At 42.3% G+C, this 21708-nt stretch overlaps 1 protein-coding gene and 1 long non-coding RNA gene across 2 annotated transcripts; one reads left to right on the top strand and one right to left on the bottom strand.

Moving 5' to 3' along the window:
- The first annotated feature begins 1616 nt into the window (after positions 1-1616).
- Positions 1617-16073, top strand: LOC308189700. The gene is made up of 2 exons (XR_013946523.1): positions 1617-2640; positions 12639-16073. It is a non-coding gene; the product is annotated as an uncharacterized lncRNA (long non-coding RNA).
- On the bottom strand, positions 5094-13181 carry C1GALT1 (core 1 synthase, glycoprotein-N-acetylgalactosamine 3-beta-galactosyltransferase 1; the record flags this gene model as incomplete). The annotated part of the gene is made up of 3 exons (XM_080579988.1): positions 5094-9252; positions 10678-11345; positions 12959-13181. The coding sequence occupies 3 exons, from the start codon at positions 13179-13181 to the stop codon at positions 9043-9045; spliced, it is 1101 nt and encodes a 366-aa protein (XP_080436114.1). The 3' UTR covers positions 5094-9042.
- Positions 16074-21708: the final 5635 nt, after the last annotated feature.

Raw genomic sequence — 21708 nt, 5'->3', positions numbered from 1 at the left:
TGTACAGAACTCCTGCCTTGGTATCTCCTTTCCTCTGGAAGGAAAGGGGGTAAGTGAAAAGCAGCATGGGAACACAGGAATGATGAGGTGGCCAGGACGCAGCCCACCTGAGGTCCAGCAGGGTTTCTGCAGGCTGTGGAAGGAGCTGACTACAAAGCTGGGACCAGCAGGACCCAGAGGAGTTCAGGGGAAAACATGCAGCTGCCAAAACATGTCCCCGCAAAGCTGACAAAACATTTTAGGGTTGTAGGAGATAACTCAGGTAGGAAGAGACCACAGAAGTCATCTGGTCCGTCCAGAAGTCCCACTCAAACGAGTCAGCTGCATGCATGAACCAGGTTATTCAAGCCTCTACACTCCAGCAGACAGGCAAATACCCCATAAAAGTGAGCCTCATCCCCCAAAACCTGACCATCTTGAACAGCTCAAAGCTCTTCAGGAGAGTCAGGGCATTTTGGGTGGAAAAGCCTGGGCTGTTATTAAATAGAGAATGTGCTGCCAGACAGCAGGGAGTACAAGGCTTTCCAGCCATACATGGAAACCCCATCATTAAGGCGTTCCCCTGAGGAAATGCTCCAACTGAAACAGATGTGGGAATTCAGAGACCCAGGCAGTCAGGCATAATACGAAAACTGCAAAATCAAAAGTTTCTGTCCTCTCTTCAGTCCTGTTAGAATCTCTCTGCTGCTACTACTGACTGATATATTAGCACGGGACATCCACTTTACTTGTACTAGTGTTTTCTTTCCTCATGCCCATCTTGGAGATACCTTTACAGTACACAATTACACATTTAGAAATAAAAATGCTAGGTGGTCCAGCTGAAAGCATGTAATTAACTTTTGCTTAACTGCAAAATCCCACAGGAGTAGCCAACGTTTTTGGTTCATTTACGTGTTGCAAGATCTTTCTCACTCTCTTGGGACCAGACTTAGCACACGAACATATTTAGCTAAAAGGACCACACCTTCTTTTTTTCCCCATGCTGCTAAACATTTGTAACAGTTTCCTTATTTTACAATGATGTCAGGAGTAAAATTCCTAGGTGCTACGAGAGTAGCTCATGCCCTCTCCGATTTTTTAAGACTGATGAGTGTCATGGACTCACACTGAGCATCCAGCACGACTGCTTGCCACCAGTACACATGGATCTTCTAAAAAGCATTGCTGAAAATACACATGAAATCCAGACCCAGACTCCCTGGAAAAACATTCAGCAATAACCATAGTGAAAATCTTTACCAGAGGACTGATCAGTAAGGCAAAGACCAGCACAAACCAGAAAGCCACCAGTTTTTCAGTCATCATTGCTGAAAGCTCTTCGAACAAGCACTGGCCAAACTGTGGACTGGCATAACTGCATTTACAACAGGGTTTTTCTGAAGATGAAATAAGAAAAGCTCTGCCAGTTTTTCAGCACAATCTCCTGGAGAAAGTACTCCTAATTGTACAATGCACTAATAAGACTGAAATGCTATCTTGGTAATGACGGCTTTAAAACACGAAGGTACAGCTGATTCATGAGCCTTTCTCCCACTGGAATTGGCTTGAATTTGTGAACATTCATATCTAAGTATGGTACGGCAACTTCTACATTTAAAGACTGTGAAACTTACCTGGAATGAAATACAGCCAGTGCATTTTAATAATAGTTACTTGAAGTAATCTGAACACGATGCTTGAAATGCAGTTTTGGAAGCTGATAAAGCGCATAAAACCCAAGCTAGCTGGTAGGGAATTGCTTTAAAAGCAGGACGCTCTCAATTAGTTCGACAACCGATGTTCTAATCTGCGTAAACAGACTCTACTTATTCTCTGCTAAAAATGAGGTAACACTGACCAATAGGAACAATGACTTCATTGTTCACATTGAACCTCTGCCAGCTGCTAAACAGGAGAGGTGTACCTTTCTAAATATTTGAAACTTGATTTCAAATATGATTACCCTTCCTGTCCTTGAAACACCAGTAGATTCAGTTCCAACAGTCTACAGCGGAGTTTGTGAAACTTGCTGTTTTCAATGGCAAACGCTTGAGCTGCTGGTTAAGTACTGTTCTGTGCGGGGAAGATTTCAGAGCCTCGGGTGTGATCTTCCTATGATGTATGCTTAATTCCTGCAGGCTGTTCACCTGGGCTACAAATCTAGGAAGGATATGGACTCGAGTTTACAGGTACCTCCACCACTTTGGACAGACGAGCCAGAGAACAGAAGTTCAACAAATGGTGTTGTGCTCCCAAATTTAGTAGAACTGGGAGTTTGGAGAAAAAAAAATACGTAAAAATAAAAAAAAAAAAAACAGACATCTATTTGTTTTGATTTCTACCAAGTACTCAGCATTTGACCCCAAGTTAATTTTTATCTTTAATCTTACATTACAGCCCTTAACAGCCTAACGTTGCCGTGATTGCTAGATAAGAATTCAAGTGTGACAATGAAAGGAAAAAAATAATAATTGTCTAAATTCTTAAAGGTGCAGGGTACTAACACACATCAATTTCTAAGTCCTTCTGATCAATTCAGAGAGGAGGAGGAGTCGAGACCTTGACTACCTAGGAGCATGCAGGACCCAAAGCTGTTGAGGAGCACTGAAAACGCAGGGTGGAACAGGACAAAAGCAGCAGACTGATCCGGTTCTTCAGGTGAGTGAAGTTACTGACAAAGCTTCTCCTCTTTCAGCGCATGAGGATTTTATCCTAGAAGTGGAAAGAAATCAAAAGAGGGCAAGGTGTTGCTGGCAGCCAGAATAGAAATTCAGAAAAACAAACCAGTCTTTTTGACTTCGAGATGTCAAAGTGATGGGTTCACACAGGCTGCAGTTTGGTTTTGTAAAACTGAAGAGCTATATCCTGCAAACTTATCTACCTACTCAAGCAAAACCTTAGTTTAAATGACAGAAAATATGCAAGCTGTTCACAACTTGTTATTTAACAAACATTCCTGAGAAACTCACAACTCCATCTCTTCAGATCTTCTTAATCTGTAACTCTTAATTTGACTCTTGCTGCAGTAGTGACTCATTTAGACAGGGCGATTTCAAAACATTTGGTAAATTACTAACTTCACTGATGACAGCGTAACGTTTTACATACAGACCTGAAGTGAACCGCAGACACCTGAAGTGTGAAAATGACAACCCATCCGCCAGCATGTGCTCCTCAAACGGCACTTCGCAGAGCAGGAGCTGAAGCTGTTCATGGGGAAAGAGAAAAAAAAAAAAAGAAGTGAATCTTTTTAAGAGACAAATCACAACTCCAGCGAAGGTAACACCTTGAGCATGTAAAAGAACTGTCGCTTTCTCATCCCAAAAGCTGCCTCACACATCTACGTAGAAGTGGGAGGCTGGAATATGAAGTTTGGGCCAGTACCACTGCATGCTCCAGCACCGGAGGCTGCAACCTGAAGAAAATAAAGCTTATAGAAAGGCATCTGGCGGAAAGGAAGGAAGGGCACATACCTCGTGGCTTGTAGTTTCACCACAAGAGTGAAGTGTTACAAACAAATGGGACAGGGCTGAGGTCAACTGGGAAGAAGAGTTAAAATGAAAGTGCATGGGTCATAGTGCAAAACCACATCTGAATTCCAGTGTTAACAACAGTGTAATTAGAAGTACTCCCTGCCACATACTGTTGACTAACCAGTGTTGAGTACCTCTATACAATTTGTTTCTGTTGGCATTCGAGGCAGTCTTCCAGGAACAGATATACATGTATTAGAAATCTGGAAAAACGCAGTGCTGACACTGCATTTCTGAATTAAATAATCACTTTTCCTTTATAAATGCCAAATACCACCCTAATGCCTAGAAGTAAGATCCCGTGATCCCAAATCTATGCCAAATTACTTCATACATGGATCAATGAAAATGTTCACTGGAGAGCTCTGATTTTCTTACATAGCTGTCAAAATAAGTCACTCACTACAAAATCTCTAGAACCTATAGGAGGTCTTCATTAAGGTGAGCCTCATTAAGGTGAAAAACTAGCAAAAAGGAGGAAAGACCATTTTGCAGTGAGTGCTGGAATGTGCAGGCCTATTTTCCATGCAGCTTACAACAACCTTCACAGTCCTTGGATATTTACTTAAATTTCTTTTTAACTCACACTAGCACAGAGAAAAGAATGCCAGAAAACTCCCTTGAGCCAGTGAAGCTTTCTGTACGTGGACAGGTTTTGAGAACTTACCTTCGTTTAATGTTCTCTCACTTGTATCTTTGCAACTTCTGGTAACTTCTGGTAATCAAATCTGCAGTGTCTGTTATATATAGAAAAACAACAACAACAAAAGGGAAAAAAAAAAGCAGGCAAAGCAAACCCAGTTACGAAACAGTTTTTCACTAGAGCAGTTTTTGTTCTGCCCCAGCAATAGCATCTTGCAATTTGCTGGATCTAGTTTCATCCTGACAGGTGAAAGTTATGGTAGCAGCAATAAGAGCTTAACAGGTACCTGGAACTCCAGAGAGGAGTTTTTATCCTCTCTTCAACTGGCTGCTGTTTCTTAGCTAAAACGTGCCAGCTATTGAGCACAGTCAAATTGGTTGTTTCACTTCCTGTACTTAGCAAGCACGCACATAAAGATGCTTCCTATCTGCATACAAGGAACTTTCCTTACTGCTGAACCTTACTTGGCATAGATAGCAGAAAGTTAGGTTAGAAAGCACATTTACATCTTAACAGTTTTCTCACGGAAGAGGTTCACTGAAAGAATAAATCCTTTAAAAAAGGCTGCGTTCCCTGTCAAATGTGGTCAATTTTGAACAGCGTTGCTTTGTCTTTGAGGTATCAGCTACAGTCAAGCTCACTCAGGATGCTGTAACAACATGGAGACACTGAAAATGAGCAAAACACAGTAACAACAGTCCATTTATGTGACTCTAGCACTAACAATTAATTTAATATTTAAAGCAAAACTGTTTTCTACACAGCTCGCTACCTGTTAGTAATGTAAATATGATAACAGAAAACTTAGTAAGTGCAAGAAGCTTTTCAACTTTCCTGTACCCACCAAAAAAAGAACATTTTTATTCATCGAAACTGTGCTGCTACACTACTAGTGTATAGGATGGGTAAATGAAGACAGACATGCACTGTGTATGAGATAACTTATTTTATTTATTCAATTCTCAACTTAACTTTGATGCTAAAATTTGGTCAAAGGCACTTTAAAGAAGGTATTTAAGAAACCAATCTTATGGTGATCAGTCCAAACAAGTCACCTATACCTGTCATTAGGGACACAACTACCTAGAACTGCAAAAGGAAACATTCACAGGTTTTAAGTGGAACATACTGTCCAGCAGCAATATTCTTTTTTTTTTTTTAGAGGATTAACAACATTTCTGGAGTATTTTAAATACAGTATGGTAAAACAAAGCAAATTACACCTTTGGAGTTCCACAGACGTTTTTCTTGACAGAAAAAGGACAAAACAGCCTTCCCAAGCAGACCCATATTGAGGGGTCTGTTTTCATCCACGTGTGCACTGTTTGCATCAGCAGCAGGTACATCAGAGAAATAACCCACTTTTCTCTGTTGTACAAAGATAAAAAACCCTTCTCAGACAGCAAACTGCGTGTAACGGGTCTATCAGCTACTTACTGAAAGGTACACTTCTGGAAAGGTAACAGAGCAAATGGCAACATGTGAACAAAAAGTGATTTTAGTATCTACCCCCACCAGAGCAAACCAAAGTGTTCTAAAAGGCAAAAGGCATTGGCAAAGAGCTTCCACAAAACAAGAGACTGTGCTAACATCACCAGTGTCTAACCTCTTAAGAACGATAAAGATTGCAAAAATGAACTAGGAGTGAAGATTAAAATTAGTCTTCTGCAAGCCACGATTACTTCTGTCCTTCAGCTAGGGACTTTTATCGGAAGGCAGCCACTTGGTGTTCTCGTTCCTTCTGAACTAAAACCCACTTAACACAAGGTTAAAATGGTGCTCTGTTACACTAAGTGACATCCCACATCCAAGCGCAAGCAGCTGCTTAAGAAAACGCTGCTGCTTTGTAACTTCAAGACAACTCATTCAAAATTTTGAGATGTGCCATTTTAAAGCACTACTATGGCAATGGAAGCTTTTTTGTTTTATAAAGTGAAGCAATCTCAGAGAAAGCGAGCGCAACGATCTGAATAGCCTGAAAGTCTGCTTCTGTGCTTCAGAATGGGGACCACACCTGTAATGTAGCCTCCTTAGGCTGCTGAAATACTCAAACTCAATAAATATTTTGTCAAAGCATGAAGCCCTGAGAGTGAAATAATAAACTACTAATAGTTGTGTAATATTATACGTGAAAATTAAACTGCTCACATTCCAATCTTCCCTCCCTAAGCTTTTGAAGAGTGAGATGCAAACCAATTGTTCTGGGAGGTATCAGCTCATGATTACAACCATACACTTCAACAAAGAGCCCTCTATGAGAATCACAGAATGAAAAATCAATACTTTTTTCCAGCCTGCCTGGATATTGAAAGGAAAAAATACTGTGCAGTGCTGTCAAAAAGGCAAAGGAAATCATTTCAGAGGCCCAAGAGCGAGGACACTTTAAAACAAAGCAAGAACAAACATTTGAAGAGCAGGCGACTCTCACTTCTCCAGATTAGGGTGCTGGTTTATCACAAGGTAGGATGTTCTTTGCCTCGTTCCTAAAGAAATGCAACTTGCACCTACATGCTGCTTGCTTGTTCCTTTATTTCTCCGTTCCCTCTAGCGCCCTGCATGTTTCTTGGAGGGACATTCCTGCCCTGCCTTCTAAACCCACGAGACAGTTGGGTAGCAGACAAGTATTACAACTGCTGCTGAGGAAAGGCAAAGAGATTAAAGTTGGGATATTGATTTCGTTTCATAGTTTCCTTATGTATTCCAGAATCTTTTAATTGCAGCTTTGAACAATGCCACTGGATTTATCAATAGCATATGGATTTCACAATATTATTGTTTTGTGTTGCACATGGGATAAACATTCAACTCACAGACGGAAGCATCTATCTGAAATAAAGTATCATACATTCTCCTCTGGACAAGTGTCCCTCTGACTACAGCTAACTGGAGACTTTTTCCTTTTTCTAAACAAATATATTTATAATTTTCTACTTAAGTCAGTTAACTTAAAATAAAGCTCTTGTCTCTTTCAGTATTTCAGAGAGAACCTTTCTCAGGATCAACAGATTTAACGCAACAGGAACTATTCATTTAACTAATACTTTATATATAAACCCAACCTGTATTCAGGCAGAGAAGCTGTACATTAGCATTTCGATTCCTTAAAATATTTCAGTAATTGCCATTTTACTGCAGAGTAATGACCAGAAAGGAAGTCATGAACTTTACTGCTGGACCACAGATAGAACCCCAATCCGTGTGCGAGAACCATCTTTGGAAAAAAAAAATTCCAGTACTTTATGGTAACGTCCTCTTCAAGGAACACCCTGAAGGACAGCAGCAGTCCGTACGGCTGTCTGCTACCAGTATGTGCCCTCTCCAAAGCAATGACTGGAGGTAATCAGGTTATGTCCAAATTCATCAATATGATGAAGGTGAAAAATGATAAAAAAGATAAAGAAATTTTGCCGATGTGTGGAATAAAGGCATGTCAAGCTTAACCCTGTCCCCTGAACTTTGCTATCAGTTGAATCTGATGAAGAGAAAATCAGAAAGTTCTATGTTAGGTACGTAAAACACAGGCTTGGCCTTTGAAAATTCTTCAGTTATTAACACAATTTTGTCCCACACCAAGAAAGTGTTTCCAGTTAAGAGGCAGTTAAGAGGCAGAGATACTCATAAAGTAGTGGAGAGAGTTAATGCACTTTGAAAGATTCCTGCATTCAGGCTGGTGCACCCGAACAACTACATACTTCAGCTTCACAAGAGTGAAGCAGGGATCATGTAACACTGCGTTTTGAAAAATACAAGAAACAAATACAGAAGAAACGTTAAGAATGGATGAAAAAAGTTCAGAAAAGTGAAATTAAGTACTTCAGCCAAGCAGTCAAATCAGCTTTGCTGCAGTTTTAGAACAGGACTTGTTTGTATCTGCAAAATTTTAATGAATAAGGTAACTTCAGAAAGTAGAGTAATGTGAGAATCAGAGAGAGATGAAGTAATTCTAACACAGGCTGAAACCAAATTATTATATGCCGTTGTAGCTTTGTTAAGATACTAACTTTTCTGATTTATAGCGAAGGTGTGAAGGAAGATAGACTTTTGTAAGGCAAAGCATCTACCTTATCTTATGAAGTTCTCAGATGAGTCATCCATTCTACCAAGTGGTAACTTGACTTAAAAAAAAAAAAAAAAAAAAAAGCTACGGCCAAGTATGCAAGCTCCTCACATCACCTCAGCAATCTGAATAGTAACTATTCCTAGCTACTAGCAGTAATCCAACTTCATATTGTTTTATAGAATAGAGACTTACAGCAAAAAAAAAAATAAATAATTCACAGCAGGGAATTTCATTTCTGAAATAATTCAGAAGTGAGTCACTGAGGTGTATCTCTGTCTATTCATATCAACCGGTCTGTTGTTAAGGCAAAGCAGATTTGAGGCTGTACTTTTACCCCTCTCCCTTCCTTGTAGGGCAAAATACACGAAGTAATTTCTAAATATTGAGAACACAAGAGAAATATTTCCATCATGAAATATTTGACTGTGCGATATCAGATTTCTAGTATTAGACCTCACCTAACAGAACATTTGGAAGGAAACAAAGAAACAAACAAAGAAAAGAAATACTGTATGATTATCTTTGAACTTGTTCACTATGTTTTTAATACAAGTTCTTCCAGAGATTAATGTACCAGAACAACCTCCTATTTCACAGCTTTAGGGCCCCAAATCTTCATGAGTAGGGCTGCAAGATCAGACTATCCCAAACAGTCAGAGCCCTCACTGGACTCTGTTGTGCACAGACACTGGCTGGAAGTACTGCCAACGTGATTTTTGAAATAAGAATCACCACGAATAATTCTAGTCCACAAGCTTCATGCAGGAGATGGGGAAGGCCCTTTTTCTCTGTACTGGCTTCCTTCAGTTTCCTTCAAAGTCCATTTAATTCTCAGAAATTGTTTGCTTTAGCTTTTGCTTATCCTCTAGTGCTTCATTTTTGTTCTGCTCTTCTAGATTCTTTGCCGAATCAGGATTGTACCGATACAAATACCCATATGGACGGAGATGATAAATCAAATATTCCAAATGATACATAGTCATGGAGTCAACATAGTGGAATGAAACGGCTAGGTCGGAGCAGCATCCGGGACCCTAAAATACAAAACAAGTCAAAATAATCAGGAAGAATTCCAGAGCATGCCCTGCATTACAGATACTGTAGGAAGAATTCAAATACACACTTGACTTCATGGGAAGAAATTCACTATCATCATTTGTGCATTTGAAAGCTTAATATTAGGCAAGCAAAATGGATTAATCAGACACATTTGCCAAAGCACCTTTCCAAAAGCACAGTTGGACAAAATCTTTTGCCTCTGTAGCCAAGCCAATGAAGAAACCAGCTGCCCTCCTTAATGCCAGAGCGTGTTCTTTCTTTTCCATATTTCACTTTTTATGTCCGGTTTAAACAAAACGAAGCAGCATCAAGCAGGCAGAAGTATATTGTATTTATATAAGAAGCAATACATTTGCATTTATATGTGACACAATACGTGCTTGTTATCATGCTATCAATCACCCAGAATACAAAGGCCAAACGTGCTCACGTGCACCTGTGTGTGTGCTCAAGCATGGCATGGTTTGCCAGTATCTAACTTTCTACATAGAGAAAGCTGCTGTAATGAATCAGTTTGGAAGTATTATTTTTATTTATTTATTTAAATTTATTAATTTCGTTTACATTACTAAGCATTTTGAAGAGCTAAAAGATAGCTGTTAACACATTGTTTACAAATTGTTTTTGACTAGCTCTGATTCAGCTTCGAGAGGCAATGTCTTTGATTCAGGTATTTTTTACACTTGGAAATTTCTTATCAACGTTAATATTAGGGCAAAAAATCCTGTAACTGAGCATATGGCATACAAAGATATGCAAAAACCTAAATGAAAAACGACTATTTTTTTCCAGGAAAACAGTTGAAAGTGAAAGTTCAAAAGGCTGAGCTGAACAAATACTCAAGTTGGAAACTTAATTTAAGCAAAGCCAGCCGAAATTAAAGCTGTAAGATAAAATGAAGAAAAACACCCTGAAGGATGAGGAAGCATATAAAAACATAAGAAACAAATATTAGTTTTAACACACAGCTTGTAATAAACCACACTAGCCTCCCTTCTCATTGCTCTCTGGTAGGTGGGTGGCTGGAAGAGAAGCTAGGGACACTGTCCATGGGATATGGAGGTACAAAACAGAGGAATACCTTTGCAAGGAAGGTAGTAGTGAAGACACCAGACAAACCTATTAGAAAGATTTCATCATTTCTTGCTGTCCACAGAACATAGGAAGACAGCAATAATAATTCCAGATTCACTAGCTCTTCCAGGACAATAAGTTCTTAGCATCAAGTTTTAGTTGATGACTACTGTGTTTAACAAGTCTGCACAGAGGTATTTCTCAGGAAGTCACAAGAAAATCTTCTTTTCTAAAATACATTTAGCTGCCATTAATATGCCAATACACACATCGTACCATCATAAGATGTATTTCATAAAACGGTTGTCAGGTTCCTAAAGACCTACCTCTACAGCAGGGTAATAATTGTAATTCCAGTACCAGAATGTTTTTGGTAGGTATCCTCTGATTAGGAGATGTTCTGGAACGAAGGGATGAAAGGTTTCCCTGCCATTTGTATCCCTAGAATCTCCTGCTTGTACATTAATGATCTCCATGCACTTTCCTAGTGCTAGGTCTTCAATAGAGGAACTGTGAGAGCATTTGTTTGTTTTAAATGCAGTAACAAATCTCTTCAGAGCTTCTTTGCTTAGAACATACCCTGCTCCTCCACTCATGTAGCCCTGTTTCACGTAAGGCTTAAACCTTCTTCCAAAGTATATCGGTTGCTCAGGACTGTATTTTGAAAGAAGCCATCTCAGGTTGTCCAATATAACATATGTATCATCATCTGCTTTCATGAACCAATCAGCAGCATCAAAATAATGGTCATACACGTATTGAAAAGCTTTAATAGTCTTCCAGTACAGTTGGTCCCTGCCTTCTTTGGTTTCTAGGCCCACAGCTGGGAAGTCTTTATTTTCCTCAGAGCTCATAAAAAGTATTTTATTACAACGTTGGGCCCAAGTGGCCTTAACATGCCTGGCTTTCTTTTCTAGATTTTGAGGTCCAGTCATGACCCAACAAAGTATTTTCACCTTCTGATACAGTCCATCTGCAACATTTTTATTCTCATCTAAAAAAAAAGAGGAAAATTTGAAAGCATTAGACTTGACTGAGCAGTAAAATAAATCCAAGAACAACCTCTCCCCAAACGTTCCATTTCTAAATCAGAAGAGACAGAGAGGAGGTCTTTTATTCCAAATGAAATTAACATTACATTTAGGAAGAAAAACAGAACTCCCCAAACCAAGAAATTAAAATTCTTCAGGCTACTTTAACTTCAAAAGATAAAGGAAAGCATAAGAGCCACATTAAAATGGGAATCTGTTTGGGAAAGTGTGACTTTAGAACGTCTTGATTTGTACATACAAACTATCAGAAGCCATCCTTTTTATGGCACTGGAAAATGAATGACAATTTAAAAACTGAGTATTTTTACCATTCCCAGTGAACACGACTGCAACAAAAAGGTCAAAAAGCTTCTCAGTTTTGTTATGTAATTTTATGCTAACCAACAGAATCTAATAAATATTTCTAAAAAAGCAATGTGGTTTTGAAGGGAAAAGCAGATGGTAAGCCAGAACAAAAGAACTTATCATAATATCAAGTTAAATCTTATTTATAAAATGTCAGAAGAAGTAAAATAGCATAGTATGCACCTACTGTTGCTGTGCTGAACAAGACGTATGTAATATAATGTTATCCAAGGTGCCAAAGTGTTCATTTTCCTCAAAGAAACCTTTCACTTGACACATACAGAGTGATGTTAACTCATATAAAAGAACGTTCCATGGAGAGTGAGATCTGCACCACTGGTCCTAAAATATTCCTGTATAACCTTTTCAAGGCTTTCTTTGCAACAGTTTTCTGTGATTATATGCAAGGCACTCACAAATTTGTCTTACAGAGTTTGCAATTTAAATAACTTGAAATAACAAATTACCTATTAATGTCTTGTTCAGCAAATGCATTGTAGTGCATGCGTTTTTTCTAATCTAAACTGCCCCAGTTCAGATACTACCTGCACGTAGGATTTAGAATGAACTCATAATGAGATGTGTCAAATATAAAAGTATACCTTCTTTAAACAAAAAAAAAAAAGGATAAAGAAAGAAAAAAGTGTAACCCAATTTCTCTGTTTTTGACTGAGAACAGCAATTTGTCTTTGGATTACCACATAATCAGCCTAGTAAACAGGGCCCAGTGACACACTGCTGCTTTTCTTCCTTTTTTTTTTTTTTTTTCCTCTTTTTAGCTTCATCTGAGAGGTTAGATGAGATGTTAGAAATGGTCCAAAATTACCTTCTAAAAGCTAAAAAGCTATTTGAACACATCTACAACACTAACAAATATATCTGCTTAACAGATCACATTTGATGTCAATGGTTCGTCTGAGAAATTCCTACAGAGAAATTCCAAACTTCCTAAAGAAACTGCCAAGTCTGGATCCAGTACTTGGACAAACAGTTAGGCTCCAAGGGGAAAGGGAAGAATCACTGCTGTGATGTAATTGAAGAAAACCACCATTCAGCAGACCTTGGGAGATAAAAGTTATTTAGATGTAACCTGAACGTTGGCAAAGTGAAAGAAAATGACTCATACAAAATTTTGGCAGTGAAGAAAACAACATTTTGCAATACATGAAAAGGGAACACCCAATATAATCAGTCAGGTGTAACAAGATACCTTTGTGCTGTCCAGAGTCTGCATTGAAATTCATTTGTCCTTGCAACTGATCGTTATCCGTATCTGCTGAGTGTTGGCCGTGTGGATCATTGTGAAGAATATGAGGTTGGATTTCAACCTTTTCTTCCAGTATCATGCTAAACAGAAGATAGCATAGGAAAAATCCTATTGCAGATCCAAAACTGAAGGTTAGAACGTTCATCAAGGACTTAGAAGAGGCCATTTCCTGAAGATAATGCACTGTCCAAAACAAATGAAAAATATATTAAGCCTGAAACAGTTCAACACAGAACTTGAATCAAAAAATACAGGAAGAAATCAGGACCAAATCTTTAAAAGCAGAAATCTTAATGCTACCTCAGATCCAGCTCCCCGGGACTTGCACGAAAGTTTAAGTACAAGAGCAATGCAAATATTTACATAAAACTGTACAGACATATATCTAGTGCAAAAGGCCAGCTGTGTACTATTTAGCTTAAAACTATAAAGGACAGTCAGAATACAAAATGGAAAACATTCATTTACTTAATTATACTGATACAAAATTAATACAGGAATGTATATGTTTAAAGTGCTAGATCTTAATTATAAAGAGGTGATTTATGTTCACTTCTTTATTCTCTTGGTCTTCAGAAAATTGTGCATAAAAAAAGTAATAGCTAAATCTTACAAAACTGAAAGATGACAATCAAAGGCCATCTACAGGTCAAGATCCCATGTAGTCACGAGATGGACTTAAACCCGAGGAGTCAGTTTATGACAGGAATTCTTTCACAGATGTCAAATACGAGCAGACATTGAAGACTTATAAAGCAAATCTACTCTAATCTCAAAGCAGGGAACCTTTCCTTCCACTTTTAAAAGTGCTAAGGATAGATGTTCAGAAGAAAGAGTAGGACAACATCTGAATTTTCATAAGGAAACACTCTCTTTTGAAAGGCATTTGGCAGAAAAGGCGAGTAAGACATATCAGCCTTAAAGCCTCTTCTACACATCAAAAAATGTGTATTCCAGTCATGTAAAACCTCCACTTCAGCCACACCCTTGTTTCTCAAAACCAAAAGGACCTGGCTTAGCATTTTTATAAAATTAATTGCAGCCAACATCTATGCCTATGTAAAGTGAGCTTTACACATTCAAATCAATCCTGAATTTATAACATATTAAGCACTTGCAGGCCAATTTCAGGCCATTAAGGCCTAAGGCCTTTTCATCTTTGGAAAGGGCTGAGATATTTTGTAATAGTCCATGACTAAGCTACAAAACCACAGCCAGTGAAATCCACGCTGGAGCCAAGCCAGACCCTTACAAACGAGTTGATGGCGTTCCCTCCACTAGCATCACCCTTAGCATCACCGGTGTTGAACTCAACTGCATTAGGTAGCGAGCCAAAAAAAGTTCGGGATTACACAGACCATCCGGATTAGCTTTAAAAAGAACTTGTGCTGTCTGCACAATCTGCTGCTCTCTGCAGATCAGCAGGGCAGGCAGGAGCAAGTGTTCAGACATTCCGCGACAATATCCTTCAGCTCTGCGGTGACACTGACAGCGCTGCAGGAAAAACAACTGCAAGGAATGAGAATTCCTAGTGTGGGAGAAGAATGGGGCCCTCCTACACAAGAACGAGGGAAGGGGATCTCGGAACAGGGTCCAGACTGCAAAGGTATGTCTGAGACACACAGACATAAAAGGGAGAAACTATTTAGGGAACAGGAATGTTACAGTGCTCCGTGACACATGTAGCGAACCTGGCTAAAAGAGCGTCATCTCCTAACATCTCTTAACCTGTGCAATTTAGGTTGTTCTGAACTCATCTCCAAGTTTCCTAATACAGTAGCTCAGACCCAAAATGAGCACATATTAAAGTACTGTACATATTAAAGGTGGGACACCCTGCTAAAAAAGTTGTTGCACCGCCTACTTGTTAATTCTAGAGCAGCGATTGTATTTGAAGTTGATATCCTGCTGTCTGCAATACATTCGATTTGCAGAAGTGCATCTCATTACTACCGCTGAAGACAAACGAGCAGAGAAAAGCACCGGGATGACCCCAAACTCTAAACCTTACACGGTCCTGGTGCTGCCAGGTCTTACATCTGAGCAGAAGCAAAGGCCCCACACAGGCAGCCGACTCCAAGCAAGGTATCAGCCCTTGCCAAACGCTGCTCTCCTTCTGAAAACCCCTGGTCAGAGACGAGCTGCAGCCACCAGCACAACTCACGTAGCCCGCACCCACTTCTCCTGCTGGCTACGAAGAGCACCTGGCAAAAAGACTGCCCCCGAGCCAGCTCCGCAGCAAGAACCTGCTCCAAACACCCGCTCTCATCCCTCCCACCTCTCTCCTGATCAGAAAGCAGAGCGGGCAGAGAGCAGGTGTGCCTACCGCTAGGCTGGCACTTTCGGAGATCATCGGGTTGACTGCACACGTATGCACCTAGCTCATCTGAGAGGGGAGAAGCTGTAACACATGACAGGGCTTCCCTACCATGCTGCCACAAAAATGAAACAAAACTGGAAACACAACTTGAAGCACAAAAGAAAAATTAGGAAACTTAAAGGCTGTACCAAATTCACATAATTACAACTATAGGTGTTAAGGAACTCCAGTTTTTTAATATGAAATTGCACAGTATACAATTTTTAATCATATATTGTCATATATCACATGTCTAGCTTTATTTCTGCTCTTACATGTCACTAACTTGAAAAGAAAACACAAGGACTACTTACATCATGTACACTCCAACCCTGCCCCAGCCACAATTTAAGGAAAAGCCTGTATGCAGAAGCAGCCTATGACGCCAAAAAGCATCCACTGTACTAAAAATACATTTTGTTGTTGTTATTTGTCCCACCTATCATCACAAAGATCCCCTTAAAATTAGCAATACAGAAAGGGAGAGCATCAGGATAAAACAACGCCTTCTTCAGCATATTTTAAAGGGAAAAAAAACACCCATGCACACACACAGCGTACCTACAGCACTTTCTGGACGTCCCCGTTGTTCCACTTTGCAATGCTGTGTCTCTCTGCCATGCACTTTCGGTTATCTGCCCTAACAGCTGTTAAAATTGCTCTTGCTTGGAGAAAGCAAAATAAAGTCATTGGAAATAACTGCTGCTTATTAAATGATGGCATTATGTTAAATTAAAACTGCATTATATTCTTAAACATCAACAATAAAAAAAAAAACCCTAAGTGTATGGAAAATGTTAAAGCAGAAAAAAGTACGTGCAGCCCATCCGGCAACCTGAAGCTTACTTGTGGTATTCCACAAGCAAGCAGGACTTCTGGGGCAAGAAGGGACAGGTGCTGAAGCAGCCCTTCACATTTCTTAGGAAATGCCTCCAGTTACAGTTTCCAATCTAAAACAATCTGCTTCTCAGTCTATCGATTTCATGTCACCAGACTGGACCATTACACCCACGCGTGCATATCCACATCTTCACAAACTCCAACAGCAAGCAGGACAGTAACTTTTGGTTTTGCTTTTTTAAAAGTATGTTGATATTTGATACAAGCAGAGTCCTTTAATTTGCCAGCAACGATAACTGAAAGTTATAGCATTAGACTAAAACCAGGAAGCGTCTAAAAGGAAGGTCAGTTCTTACGATGATAAGCACCCCCATTCAGGCTCTGCGTTACCATTCTTCTCCACAACCAGATTTACTCGAGATTGAGAAATATGGGGAGGGAAAAGGAAAGTGCAAAACGTACCACGGCACTAAAAGTTCCCCATTTTTATTCCTATTTCTATCTTTACTTCTATTGACTTCAAAACCAGATCGTATTTAAAAAGAAAAAAAAAAAAAAACACCTACAACAAAAGCCTAAATTTGCGTTTAATCTGTGCTCCATTACTACACCACGGCAGCTTAAACAAATCTCTCTATTTACATATGCGTGCAAGTAGCTTTATTTGCATTAGCCAGAATGACAAACGTTTTACAACTCTATTACAGCTTAACGGTCGTTGTAGATTTGGCTCCAGTCTCCAGTTTTGAGAGTCAAAGACTTCGGCATCCTCAGCTTACAGAAGAGGTACTGCTTACACGTTAGGTGCTGGTGGACCTGGCAGCCGAGTGGCACGGCCCGAGGTGCAGCCAGGGGCTACACCTGCCACACGCTGCCACCAGCTACTCCCTAGCCACACACACACCTGCACACAGAGACCGCCCCAGCTGAAGTGAGAGCTCGTGCAAACACAGACGGCACCAGCGGTCTGGCCTCGTGCCACCCAACCAAGTACAGTCTCCGAAGCGGCCGCCAGATCTTACGGTCTCTCCAGAAGCTGGCCTGGACGCCCTGATCTCTCCCATTGCCCGCTCAAGGACCCTCTGATCTCACCAGTGCCGTGCCCACACTCACAGCTCGGTCCCTGGCTCCCCAGCCTCTCACCCTGCTCGCCGTGCACCAGCCCAGCCCGATGTTCTCCACCCACAGCCGCAACGTGCTCACCCACACCATGTGCGCGCACTCCCGGCTCTCTGCTACCACCACTGCAGACTTGTGCTCCCAGTCCACCACGGGCATTTAGACCCTCTGTCTCCAGCCACAGAAGTCCCTATAGCTTACGGAACCGCCCCCGTTGCTGGAGCTTCAACCTCACTGTGCACAGGTGAACACAGAATAAAAAGTCCTCTCATCCAGGAAAGCGGTTAGGAATGGAGCTTAATGAGAGAACGCAAAGGGCTGTGGTAATATGGCACAGAGCACAGCCAGACAAGCACGCTGACCAGCCGGTGGCTGGGCCCTTTTATCCCCTTACCCATCTATTTTCCCATACTTGCTCCCCTCCAAGCCACCTGGTCACCTTCCTTTGGTCCCTCCCTACGCATCCCATAAGTTCTATACAATCACAAGACGCTCTTCTCCTGGCTCCCATAACATGACCCTACACCTTGTACGCAGTAACCCCCCTAAACCCTGTAAGATGATCTAAAGATCCTTTCTGCTGACTTCTCTTGACGTCTCACACCTGGACAACGGGGTGCTGGTTCTCCTGTGACAGGGCAGGGGGCTTCCTCCCCATATGACGTTAATGTTTCTTCCCCCCTTTGCCATTGTGCCTCTGCTCCCTTGTGTTCCTGGAGACGAGGCTTTTATCCCATCATCTAAAATACTGTTCTCACTCTGCTGGCTGTGCTGAGAAGAGTTAGGGTCCTTCCTAAGGAGGATCCGCAAGCAACAGGAATATATGATACCAGAGCTTGCTCCCCAAAACCACCTTTAATATTTTTAAGCAAACTCAGACCATAAAACCTTCTGGAGTCGTTTCAGAGGAAACACATTCAACAGAGAAAAATGAATCTGGGGTTTTGCAATTCACAGCATGCAGCACAAAATGCAGATACTTCTGCACCTGCTTAATCCCAGTACCATTCCACTATCACTTTAGACTAAGATTCCTATATTAACCACGAAAAATACGACTAGCAGACACACACGGCTGGCTCTTCCTTGTATCCTTGACTTGGGAGCGAGTGCTGGGGCCCAACACACAGCAGCTGTGTCCTGAGGGCTGCAGTCAGCAGCGAGCTCGATCCCTGCCACCGTGCCCTCAGCAGCCACGCCAGGCACCAGAACAACCCGAGTCAAACCCCCGAAGGCACAGCTAGCTGCACAGTGCCCAAGAAAGCTCTTTCTAGAAGCTTTACGTGTAAATACCCGGGTTTGTCAGATGAAGCTGTACTCAAAGCAGCTGCACGCTCCCTGCCCGCACCGAGGCTCGCTGCGAACAGCAGCAGCTTCCTGCCAACCCAGCATTTTTCCCTCCCGAAGCTGTACATTTTTAAGACACCTAAGGGCTCCAGCCTTCCCCCGAGAGCCACTTTCCCCGGCGCAAACCCCTCGGCTGCCCCGTCCGGGCACAGCCCAGCGGCACCGCGGCGGGAGGACCCCGCTAGGAGCCACCGCACCGGGGGCGCCGCCGGCCCAAGCCGCACCGCTCCAGGAAGTGCCCGGCAGCGGGGCCGAGGGCCGGCCGTGGGGCCGCCAGCCCCGCTTCATTCCCCCCCCCCCCGCCGCCCCCCGGCCCCGCTCCCGTCCCCTCACCTCACCGGCGGGGGCCCGGCTCGCCCTCAGCCGCTGGCCCCCGCAAGCCGCCGCGCTCCGCCGCCGCCCCCATGGCACTGCCCCGCGCGTCACCCGGCCCGCCCCGGCCCTGCCCGCCGAGGGAGGCCCCGCTCCGCTCCGCTCCGCCCCGCCGCCCGCCGGCTGCGGGCCCGGCCGCCCTACCGGCCCCTCTGCAGCCCGCTTGCCCCCGGGAGCGGCCGTCAGGCCGGGCCCCTGGCGGCCCGCAGCCCCCGCCGTGCCGTGCTCGGGGCGGTTGCTGGGGAACGGCCGCGGAAATGGCGCCTGATCGCCCTGGGCGAGCGCGGCCTGCCTCGGAGCGCCGGTGGGCAGCGTGCCCTGGGGTGTATTTCCTTAGGGAAATGGATTAAGCACGCAGAGGGATTGTAGATTTAAAAGGCGGTTTGCGTTACTGTAAATCTGTTACTGTAGCATCCTGCAAGCAGCAGGAAGTTAATGAGGTTTTGCAGTTCCCAGATAGAGAACACAGAATCATTGAAGTTGGAAAAGCCCTCCAAGACCATCTGGTCCAACCATCCCCCTACCACCACGATCACCCACTAAACCGTGTCCCTAAGCACCACGTCCAACCTTAAACACCCCCAGGAACAGTGACTCCACCACTGGGACGTGTGTTTGTAAGAGGACTGGGGTGCAAAGAAGTGCGGACAAGAGCTGGTCCTTGGGGAGGGCCGCCAGTTCCTGTCAGCAGAGTCCACTGTGCGCACTGCTCTTGGTGTCTTGCCATATCTCCCTCCCCATGGCTCTTGGTTCTCCCTCCAGGTTCAGTTCACACTATAGCTTTACCCCTCATGGCAAGAGATGCCTCCTTGTTCTTTGTCTCCCCTCCTTCCAAAACAACTGGTCCACTGTGGCGTGTGTCCCTTCCTCTGTTTTCAGTTCTTTTTCTCTGGAAGATGAGGCATTCCGGATAGGTACACAAGATTCTGGCTTTTGTATGGGTCAAATAAACTCTCATGTGGCTTCAGGTCACTGTTTCCATTCCTGTCCCATCTCATGGTTTGCTGCACTCTTAAAATAATAACTAAAAGCAACTTAGGAAATGGTATCTCCATGAGCTAGTTCTGTCAAAAGTGAGGTGAATACAGTTGTTGTTGTAGAGGAAAAGTTTGTGTGTTTGGCATTAATAAATCCGACTATAAACTATTAAAAGGCAATGGAAATTGCAAAGGCTGCAAAAGAGAGAGAGTTGTCTTTACTCATTTCCTCCTTTTTTTCCCCGGCTAATTCTGATTGGAGTTCTGTCCACCCATGCCCAGGGCATGCCTTAACATTCTGAAATAGAGTAAGTGAAGTTTTCAAAATGTCTCATCTTATGGATGATGTAATAGGATTTAGTTGAATGTAAAACTTCATTTTACTTGGCACCTGTGTTATGGGAGTGGTACTGTCAAGGATCATGGCCCACGTATATACATATGCTACACGTTTTCATATTGACATGTTTACTGAGCCATCTTATTCTTTGTTAGCTTAATTTGAAAGGAAAATTTCAAAGAGAAGGTGGAATGTACCGTAATTTAACGAAGGTCAATTATGGTCTGCCAATATTGGTGTACACACAGTGTTTGCTTTAACAAATGTGACTGGTTTGGCCACAGTGTAATGGCTGTTTCACATTTTATGGAGAAACTTGCATAGCAAACATACAAGCTGGTTTTTTTGTTTTTTTTTTTTTTTTTTTTTTTTTTTTCCACTCGGGGATGGATGAGCAGTCTGCGGATTCAGAGCGAAGGAGCATGCAGAGCTGGACTTCCTCTAAGAGGCTGCCCTGCATGAGCTGCGGTAGCAAACACTTCTGCAAACCTGTAGTGCTGGTGTGCTCTGCACCACAGAGCATGCCGCTGGGTGGCTCTGCAGAAGGAAAAGCTGTCCCCTTGTTCTGGGTAGGAAAGAGGAGCAGCCTGGTGCTCTCTCTTGCTTGCAGGGCCTGCAGATCTGCTTGACCACAGTCGTTCTCAGAAATGTGCTACTTCTGTGGGAGACTTTGTCCTCTGCTCATGTCACTTACCTTCTTGGGTATGTGTGGCTGGGAATGAATGAGAGGGAAATTATTTATTTATAATGAGATATATATTTAGAAATATATTTATTTGTAATATTAATTATTTATACTGAGAGGGAAGTCATTTCATTTACAAGGAAATTAGTCACTTTGGTCTTCATGGAAGTATATAAGAAAGGAAGGAAAGACAGATCTTTCCCTTCGTAGACAGGCTAGCCATAGTCAACATACGGACTGTTTAATGCAAGCTTTCAAAAGGCGACAGGGCAAAGGCAGGGTAAGAGGCCCTCAGCCACTTTACACGCCTTCATGAGCTGCCTGGCTGGGCATCTTCACCCCTAGGCCCTCTGGGGAGCACTCCAGAGTACACATCTACCCTAACAGCTACAGGCGGCTACTTAACCCTGCTCATTGCCATGTACAGGAGGCTGAGAATGCAGGTTTCTAAATAAGAGAAAGGACATAAAGCTAAGGTGGAAGAGGAAGTGCTGTTGTCATTTGGCAAGTCATTGGTGTCATAATGACATTTGGCAAGTCATAATACATTTAAATATTTAATTAGATATCCAAGATGAAACTGATTTCCTTCTGCAAGTTGCTTTCTACATGCTGATGGCCGGCAAGAAACCAGCTTTACTAGGTCAAATTCTA

This window comes from Anser brachyrhynchus (genome assembly GCF_964034855.1).
Source record: "Anser brachyrhynchus genome assembly, chromosome: 2".
Lineage (NCBI taxonomy): Eukaryota > Metazoa > Chordata > Aves > Anseriformes > Anatidae > Anser > Anser brachyrhynchus.
The sequence above is the reverse complement of the archived record's forward strand: the minus strand, read 5'-3'. Positions and strand labels throughout refer to the sequence as shown.